General features: G+C 42.6%; 1 protein-coding gene across 1 annotated transcript; it reads left to right on the top strand.

Annotated features, from left to right (window-relative positions):
• Positions 1-4,109: 4,109 nt before the first annotated feature.
• On the top strand, positions 4,110-8,466 carry LOC309711488 (zinc finger protein 703-like). Its single transcript, XM_082541840.1, has 2 exons — positions 4,110-4,929; positions 5,728-8,466. The coding sequence occupies exons 1-2, from the start codon at positions 4,687-4,689 to the stop codon at positions 7,279-7,281; spliced, it is 1,797 nt and encodes a 598-aa protein (XP_082397966.1). The 5' UTR covers positions 4,110-4,686; the 3' UTR covers positions 7,282-8,466.
• Positions 8,467-10,195: the final 1,729 nt, after the last annotated feature.

Below are 10,195 nucleotides of genomic sequence, written 5' to 3' on the forward strand. Positions count from 1 at the left end.
AGCCTTTATGTTTGTGCAAATTGAGATGTAGGAAACCATAGATTAAGCAATTTTGGCTTAAAATGAAGGATAACATCTGTCCAGGGGTTTAGAGCATATAATTATCTGATTTGAAGATGCAGATTATTAATTTGTCTGCCAAAATAAATATTTTTACAGTATTACTTTGGAAGTTCTTTTGCCATTTATGGAAAACAAAGTCAAAGAGTTATAAACTCCTGTATACAGTAAAATAAACACATTTAGTTTACCGTACTGTTTTCAGTTTCTTCCATAAAATCGTAAGACTCGAAGATGTAATTTGTAAGATTAAAATCGTGGTTGGAAATCCTTAGATTGTGACCCTGTAGGAAAATGTTGTTTCAACAAAGTTCTACAAATGTTCAGTATATGCGAAAAAGTCAACACTGTATTAAAATCTAATCGAAATTTATCTTGCTCATTTTTACTTTCCATTTAATCATCTCACAACTGCTTAAATTTATTGACCTACTCCTTGAAATAGCCCAACCTCTTGGTTGGTTGTTTTTCCAACAAGACATTTTTGGTTTATTTTTATTTTAACTCTTTTTATGGATTCTGTTAATAATGTTAATGGAGTGTTTTGGAGTGTTGCATTGTTACTTTAAGTAAATGGTTTGAATACTTTATCCAGTTACTTAACCTCCATCATATAAATGTCTTAAATGCAGGATATAACAAACTTATAGCATCAGAAGTAACGTATTCATCCAACAGAAGGTCAGCCCTGTGAGTAATACATTATCATTAATTAAATATTGAAGCAGCTTTAGAGGGAGTTCTTTTTTCCCCCTACAGTTAGTGGTTTCTGACCTTTGGGTTAAGCTTCACCAATGGGCCAACAGAAATATCTGAGGTTATGAAATTATTAATGGAAGGGGAAAAGAAGAAAACACCGTAAAACAAAGTAATTATGCATAAATTTAAATGAATTTAAATTGATTTTTTTCTGGGATCATGTTGTGCCTCAAGATTTGATTAAATGGGGTGAATTTATTGGGACTTCCAGCAAATTCACCAGCAGGGCTCAAAAAAAGTCCAAGAAACCCCCTCCCCCTCCAAGAGCTACACCTTAGACTCTAGTTACAGGCTTCAGTTAGCATGTTAAATGTTAAAGTTCATGACCGTGCAATTAGAAAAAGGCAGAACAGGTGTGGCGTGTTTGGAAAGATTGCCAGGAGAAAGGCCTCTGTGTTTGTGAAAAGAGCATGGCAACATGGCAAACCTTTGCAAACGTCTCACCTGAACAAAGCACAGGATTTCAGGACTAATGTCCTTTGGACTGATGAAACCAACTTGGAGATGTTTGGTCACAATGCATTGCCATATTTGGCAAAAACCAGGGTGAAGATTTGAGCTTGCAGCCGCAGGACCTGATACCTTGCAGTTACTGAGTAGGCCATGAACTCCTCTGCATGCCCAACTATTCTGTAGTCATATGTAAGGCCATCTGTGCATAAACAAATGCCCACATTTTTCTTCTTCACTCTACATATGTATTTTCTGTAGAACATAGTGGAAGACATCCACATCATCAAATCACACACATGGAATTTTGCAGTGTGAGAAACTGTGTAAACAAAACACGTTTCATATTTCAGATTCCTCAGAGTTTGCCTTGATGACAGCTTTGCACGCTATCAGCTGTATCTTAAGCAGCTTCATGAGGCTGTCACCTGGAATGGTCCTTGATAAACAGATGAGCCTTGTTCACAGTTAATATGTGGAATTTCTTGCCTTATTGGTGTGTTTGTGCTGGTGTACAGCAAATAGGCCTATTCAGCCACTACACTGATCCATATTATGGCAGGTTCTTCTTAACTAATCAGAGTGGATTGTAATGTAATTGAGCATGTGGAACGGTGAGTGTGAGGGAGCTTGAAAGTTGTGTGCAGTTTCAAAAACTATGAAGGGACCATCACAGGCAAGTAAGATGACAAGTTAATTCTGCTACAACTGACACATTACAAATGGACACAAGTAGACACGTTTCACTTTAAAATGTATATGCATATGTACACTAAATATGGAAATTTAAATACAAATAAATTGTTTCTTGAAATCCTTTTTTAAACTGTAAAATGTTTGAATATTGCTGCAGACCTGCTGAAAGACTATTCCATAGTTTGATTCCACAAACACAAAAGGTTTTCACTGTTGTGTTTGCTTTAAAAAGTTTTACTTTATTCTTTGCTTTAGATTATTACCCCCACCCCAAATGGGGGTAATAATATCACAGAACTTTTTTAAATATATCTCCTGGTAACAGTTTAATCCATGCTTTATAGAGTACTTGTGCAGTGCCAAAGCAACATCCTATAATACTGTGGAAAAACTTCTGTTTTTGCAAACTCACACCATCATTTAGTATTTGAGACATCCTGTTCTCTAAGTTTTTAATAAACAAAAACAACAAAACGGTCACTAAATTGTATGGGCATATTGTTTAATGCACATGGGTTTGTATAGGAACCATGGACTAGCAGTTTATATATGCATATATCTGTTCACAAACAGCTACTTTCTGCTCATTTGTATATGTATCTTTAAAAACTATGATTTTATCTAATAAAAATTTATACAACTGTTATTCTTCAGAGCCATAATAATTAGCATGGTGTCAACAGAACCCTTTGGTATTGTGGTCCAGTTCAGATTTAGCTGTGCACAAACCATGAGTGCCAAAATGAATTAAATAAACACATCATTCAATAATTAACTGCATGTTCTTAATCAGTTATAGTCCATCAGTCGATGGACTACTTGAATGACTCTAAATTGTCAGAAATCTTTCAGTCCGGCTTTAAGCCATTTCACAGTACGGAGACAGCCCTCGTAAAAGTTATGAATGACATCCTGATAGTGACAGACCGTGGTAAATATACAGTGCTGGTCTTGTTGGACATGACCGCTGCATTTGACACAGTGCTGATCTCCCGCTTACAGCACTGTGTGGGAATTTCTGGTTCGGCACTTTTGTGGTTAAAGTCCTATCTCTTAAATAGGACCTTTTGTGTTAAGTTGGGGTCGTCTTCATCCTCTGTGGCCCCTCTGCTGTGGGGTGTGCCACAGGGATCTATTCTTGTGCCGTTATTGTTTTCACTGTACCTTTTGCCTCTTGGCGCGATTTTCCGAAAACATAAAGTGCCATTCCATCTGCAGATGACTGCCAGCTCTATTTACCTTTTAGTCATTCTGATAGTCTCCCAAGTCGACCTCTGCTTGACTGCCTTACTGATGTCAAAGCATGGATGGCAAAAAACCTTTTAAATTTTAATGATCGATTGTATTTGGCCCAAATTGTTTTTCTCATACTCCAGATGTTGATCTTGCAGCTTTGACTTTCCAACTAAAGAGTTCGATCACAAATCTTAGATTATTGCAATTCTCTTTTAATAGGAATTGGGCAGGGCACTTTGTCACGCTTGCAATTAGTGCAAAATGCTGCGGCACGATTTTTATAAAGTCCTTTTATTGGTTTTTAAATCTCTAAATGGTCTGGCACCTGTTTATTTGTCTGACTTGTTGAAGCCCCACGTCCCCACTCGTTCCCTTCGGTCAGCTGAGCAGTTGCTGCTTTCGGTGCCAAAGTCACGGCTGAAACTTAGAGGAGACCGAGTGTTCTCTGTTGCAGCGCAGATGCTTTGGCTACATCAGTGCCAGTTTTTAAGTCTTTATTAAAAACCTCTTTTTATTCCCTGGCTTTTAACTCTGTGGGTAACTGATATTTATATATTTTATTTTATTTTTTAATTTTATTGCTATGTCTGGTTTTATTACTATGTGCATATTAGTATTGTACAGCACTTTGGTCTACCAGGTGTGTTTTTAAAGTGCTATATAAATAAATGATGATGATGATGAATTAATCAAATAATTCTACGAATAATTATTTAATCATCAATTATTTATTTCCCAATTTAATAAACTCGGGACACATTTAATTAAATATTTCATAACTTATTCGTTTAATTCATTTTTGGCACTCGTGGCTTTCCATATCCTCCACATACTTGAAAATGATATTTCAGTATAGTATTTGAGTAAATATACCCTGTGACACCACTCCCCCCCCACGGATGATCATATAAACAAATCAAAAGAGTAACGATCGTCACTTGCAGAGCGAGGTGGCTCCGCCTTCACAAACGTCCTCCCCGCCCCGCTTATTACCGATGCGGCCACCCAGCGGACGGACGGCGGCTGCTGCACTTTGAAGTCCGCCAGTTGTGATCAGTGAGCTGCTGAAGTCCTGCACGGAGACACGCAGTGGGACGTTTCCCGAGCACTCGGATTCTCAAGTGGCTCTTTTCTCGTTTGCGCCTTGCCAAAAAGGACACCGTGCTCTTTTTTGTGGACTTTATTATTATTTTTATTTATTTATTTTGTGGGGTTTGAAGTCGGAATACAGGAGACGTGTTTGGGACGAGGATGCTCCAAATGAAGTAGCGCACTGGGGCTGAAAGGCTTCTCCGTCCTTCGGGACATTTAAGGACGGCCGTCTGTGTTTCATGTCCGCTGGATTATATTTACCAAACCCATTTTGAATCATTATTTTTATTTATTATTATTTTTTATCCTTTATTTTATTATTACTATTTTTTATAAGTTTTTTTTTAAATAAAGTAACGCACGTCCACGGCCACCCCCTGCGCCCTCTCTCCAATGAAATATCTCCCTTCAGGATCAGCTGTTGATCGAGTTAGCGCGCGGATCGAGCTCAGTGAGACCAGCGTTCCTAAGAAGTCCCGTCCCGGTGCTGCGCTCTCTTTGTTGACCCCTCTGGACCCACTTCGACAGGCAAAGCGGCTTCCTATCCGAGTTATCAAGATGTTGACGGCGCACACCGGACACTTGCTACACCCGGAATATTTACAGCCTCTAACACCCGCACCAGTGAGCATCGAGGTATTTATGGACTTTTTTTAAATTTATTTATTTTTTTAGCGTTCCTTTGTAGAGAGGACTGTTCTTACACTGCAGATCTGTGGATATGTCGCAACACAGGGCTGAAATCTGCTATGACAACAGATAAAAACAATCCCGCATTTGCAGGGAGCTGATAATATGCTGTGGTCTGTGTTTTTTAACTCCACACGCTGACACACACACGCGCACTGCGATAAACTGATATCTATTTAATTCTATTCGCAATTTACTCCAAAATTAAAAACTGATTTGTTGATAAATTGTTAAAGTTAATGAAGATTTGTTTAGATAATCAAATCCTTTTCTTGCTTTTGTTGTCTGCTAACATGTGATGTAATAATAATAATTATTATTTTCACTTAAGTGAATAGCTTTTTTGTATTAACCTACTTTAGTGTCTAAAAGAAGCCATCCCACCTTCCCAGAGCACAGGGTGAAGTTCTCAAATGTCAGATGTTTTCCTAAAGAACAAAGGCACTGAGTGCAGTGTAATCGATGTTACAGAAGGGCATTTTTTTCTTTGTTTTTATGCTTTAAAAATGCTGATTTATTTGTAATCATCTGAAGCTTAAAGCTTAAACACCCCCCCCCCCCCCTGACTTCTAGGAAGTTACAAAGACCCCTCTGGCATTTTATGCACAGAGCAATAAAGCATTTGGTACATAATAACTGTCAGCAGGCCTACACAAAGTCACACAAAACTTCTGGGTGTTTTGTTGTTTAGTTTTTTTGGAAAGCTTTAAAAAATGTAGTAAAACTTGTTTAATTTTGTTGTAGCTGGATGCAAAGAAGAGTCCCCTTGCCCTGCTTGCTCAGACCTGCTCTCAAATTGGTAAACCGGACCCTCCTTCTTCCTCCAAGCTCAACTCCTCCTGCAGTCAGGGGGACAAGGAGCCCAGCAGTCGGTCATCTGTCTCCAGCCTGAAGCTCGGCGAGCACCGCCACGCCCTGGAGGACAAATCCAGCTTCAAGCCCTACAACAAAGGCAGCGGTGAATGTCGCAGAGACGGAGCCACCAGCAGCAGCGGCTCCGGCAGTGACAAAGTCGGCTTCAGGGTGCCCAGCAGCAGTAGCACTACCGCTAATGGAAATTCAACCAGTGGCCAGCAGTCCTATCCGCCTCACGCTGTGTCGCCCAGCTCCAGAGCCAGGAGCAGCACCCCACCGGGACATGCTCAGCAGCTTTCCAAACAGAGCCACTCTCCAGGTGGACAGCACGCCCCACACTCCCAGAGTCCCACTGGTGAATCTGCACGTGACCAGAGCAGTCCCACCAGCACGAGCAGCAATAATAATAACAACAATAACATAAATCCCAAAAAAGACGCTGAGGTAAACAAGGCCAGCTCGGACAGCCCGCACCACGCTAACTCCAGTCACGTTCGGGCCAGCACAAACTGCAGTAACGGAAGCTCTGACGGAGGCTCCAACCATGACGCAGGCAAAGCAGAGCCCACCCAGCCTAACCTTGGCCCTGGACACATTACGCCCATTTCTCCTTATAAGACCAGCCAGCCGCTCTTCCCTCTGCCTTCCTCAAATATGGGCTACCATGGATCTGTAGTGGGGGGCTACGCAGGCTACCCATCCCAGTTTGTTCCTGGGCTGGACCCGACCAAGTCGAGCCTGAGCGTGGGCAGCATGGGCGTACCAGGAAAGCACCCAAGCTCCAGCCCTCTTACGGGCGCCTCCCCTCCCTCCTTCATGCAGGGTTTATGCAGGGACCCCTACTGTCTAAGTTACCCAAGTGTATCCCATCTTGGTGGAAGCAACTGCAACTCCTGCATCCACGACCCTTCCTCCACCCTCAAATCCAGCTTCCCCCTGGTGTATCCCTCCCACCCCCTCCACTCTCTCCACCAAAGCTCCTTGTCATCCAGTGCATCCTCCTCCCTCTCTCATCCCCTCTACACGTACGGCTTCATGCTCCCCAACGATCCCCTGCCACACGCTTGCAACTGGGTCTCAGCCGGAGGGCCGTGCGACAAGCGCTTCGCAACGTCAGACGAACTCCTGGCTCACCTCCGCACGCACACAGCCCTGCCGGTGGGGATGGACAGTAAGCTGCTCTCTGCTTCCTCCTCAGGGCCTGCCTCCTGCCACCTTCACCTCCCACATCAGAACAGTCCAGGCTCCATGCACAGCTCTCTTTCTCTCAGGGCTCCCCCCAGCCTGGGTCTGGCTCGCTATCACCCCTACAGTAAGGTCCATCTCCCCTCTGGACCCTCCTCCATCTCCCTGCACTCTCTGCCCACCACAGGTCCATACTACCCTCATTACGCACTCTACAGTCAAAGACTGGGGTCTGCGTCGGCTCTGGGATACCAGTGATGCACCACCTACTTAAATCTTTAGAGGAATGGTTCAACGTGTTGGGAAATAATGCTTATTTGTTTCCTGGCTAAGAGTCAGATGAGAAGATTGACGCCGCTGGCGAATTTCTATTTTAAATATGAAGCCAGTTCATTTAGCTTAGCTTAGCATGGAGAAGGGGTAAAATACTGAACGAGCTAGCAGAGATTTTAGCTGAGGAGCAGGTTAACACGTGCCCCTCACAGAGTTCACTCCATCTTCAGCCTGTACGCTAAGCTTAGTATCTGCTGGCTGTCGCTTCATATTGAGTGTGTGTGTTCATCTGCTCAGCCAGGACGTTAATAAGCGCCCTCCCCAAAACGTCTTGATGGTTACTTTAACTTTAATCACTGCAACTTGCTGCTTCCTTTGACTTCGCAGCAGCTTCAAGTGGAACTGGGAGGGACTTGCGACTCCTGGATTTTAACTTGAGAGCATCTTCAACTTTTTTTTTCTTGGTTCTTTATACATTATCTGTTTATACAAGATTTCTTGTTTCAAACCAGGACCTACTGCTAAAATTCAGTGGACACGCAGCTCTTGCATGTCTGCACATTGCTCGGATGCTTCTGCAGCAGGCGCAACTGCTCTGAGAGGACACTTGCCACCCTGTGGACTCGCCTGATTGATGGATGGACGCTGCGTGACAGCTCTGGGATTTTCAGGGTTCTCGTTGCAAATGTTGATGATGATGATTTTGAAATGGCAGCGAGCTCCAGCATCGGGATCGGTGTTAGTGTGACTGCAGTGGCTTTCTCCCTGCATCAGATGCCTGTAAGCTCAGCGCAGTGCACACACTTGGTTTGCCCCCGTGGTTTGTGATCATCTGTTTTGGTTCCTTGGTTTTTTTTTTCTTTTATTCCTACTGAGAACTTGTATTTATTTTATAAAAGGGGAGCTGACTGTAAAGTTTACCACATAAATCTCTCCTCGTTTTCAAGTGCACACACGGCAGGTGTGGTATGCGTTGTGTCTTAAAACTTCTCCGAGAATGAATGTTACAGTCACATCTCTCTCCGAGCTCCTCGCCTCTTTTGATTGTTTTTATTTTCACACGGCAAATCGACTGAGATGTGATATTTTTTGTAAACTTGGAGCACCCTGTGGTGGGATCCAATGAAAGGGGAGGTCATATTTTAGTAAATAAATAACACTGAAGATGTATATTTTGTTGTCTTCATTTCTGATGTGAATGGCTTTCAGTCAAAGATTTCTCTTTATTAGCTTTTTGTAGTGCATTTGTTAACCCAAGGTTTAATTCACTGTGTTGCCTTTGTTGGAAATACTTGACAACCAACACCTGACAAATGATATTTCTTGATTAATAACAAGACGTTTACTTATGTCAGCACTTCTCAGAAAAATCAGTACCGACAAGAAAAGTGTCCGAAACATTTCCCAGACCAGTTCTGCCACTTTGCAGATTCCTACCTTTTAAAGGAAAAACAAGTGAAGTGGTGAAAGGCAGGCGTAAACCCTTCTGAGCATATATGTCAGCGAGGCGACAGTATAGGTGATCCAGATGTGTACAGGCAGCTATTCTTGCAGCGAAAACAGTTACTTGATTGACGACGTCGGGTGTGCTTTACCGCTGAGCTCCAGCTTATTCCGTGTCAACCTCAAGCTAAAGCATCCTGATTTAATGCTCCCAGATTTAGCGTTCAAGTGCGCTTCGTGAAAAATGGCGACATTTGTGCCTGTCGAGATGTAATGTATATACACTGTAGCCACTAGCAGCAGCTTTCCGTGCGATCGAGACGGAGCCCTGACAGTTGCTCAGGTTACCGCAGCCAGCGCGTGATTGGCAGCAGTAATATGCCATTTCCTAGCAACATGACTCCGTGACACCCTTGGCAAAGTATAGATGACCCATGCTGGTCAATCACAACTCTGACAAGGCTCCCAGAGGGGTCAAAGCGGCCTGTAACAAGAGAGAGCGCTCCTGTTTCAGTGGTCTGACTTGCTGTTGTGGGGCTGTCTGAGTTCGGCAGCCCCCCCCCCCCCCCCCCCCCCCCCCCGAGTGTTTTGTGTTGTCAGATATGCCCCAGAAAACAGACACTCTTTAGTTTATTAGCTCTAAGAAATAAGTTGGCAGTTGTTACCAGTTAAGTTTCACTTCTCTCTTTCAGTGCCAGACTTCAGGATATTTTGAGTTGTTTTCGTTGGATTTCTCTCCACATTTCCTCTTCAGGTGTTATCAGTCACTTGTGTTTACTGTAGCAAAGATGCTATGGCGTTGGATTGGGATGCCACCTATTGGTGACCAGTGATATCTGTATGTTACCAGGAGGCAACATCACCTGCCTCTGTGGTAATCTTCTACTCATTTGCTTGAAAATGGTTTAAGTAATGTTAAAGAAATTATTCAAGAGGCCAGAAATGGAAAAAGGCCACGCACGCCTTTCTTTTTGCTGAAGGGTAGTAACCCAGTTTTTTATTTCTTTCGGAGGTGAAAACACCTCTCAACATTTTGTCATCCCAAATTTAGATTTAACCCTTTCCTTGTGAAATGTATCACCTCAGTTTAATATTAAAGATCAGTTATAAATTTGAGGTCACAAAATATCAGCAGATCCACTTTATATTAGTTTAGGGTAGCAAAAAATGTTAGGGGGTTCAACCCCCAGTGGATGTTTAGCTCATTCTACAACAGTGATAATAACTCATTCACCACCACAAGTTATTAAAAAATATAGAGCGGCTTTTGGCAACTTCAAATTACGTTTGTAATATCCAATCTGGTGTTTAAACACATTTACAGTCTTCAGATATTAAGGTTTAAATTACACTATGACTTTATATTTACTAATGCCGAGGCAAACTGAACCAGTCCAGTGCTGTGATATTATCACAGGACACTGAGGGGGTGTTTTGCAATGAATCCTGGTGACAC

The sequence above is a fragment of the Aulonocara stuartgranti genome (genome assembly GCF_965226115.1).
Source record: "Aulonocara stuartgranti genome assembly, chromosome: 7".
Classification (NCBI taxonomy): domain Eukaryota; kingdom Metazoa; phylum Chordata; class Actinopteri; order Cichliformes; family Cichlidae; genus Aulonocara; species Aulonocara stuartgranti.

Bases quoted from the DNA above. Each gene is read 5' to 3' on its own strand.
- LOC309711488 (XM_082541840.1), top strand. From the start codon at position 4,687: ATGAAATATCTCCCTTCAGGATCAGCTGTTGATCGAGTTAGCGCGCGG. The intron at 4,930-5,727 runs GTATTTATGGAC...ATTTTGTTGTAG, and splicing joins CCGCACCAGTGAGCATCGAG to CTGGATGCAAAGAAGAGTCC.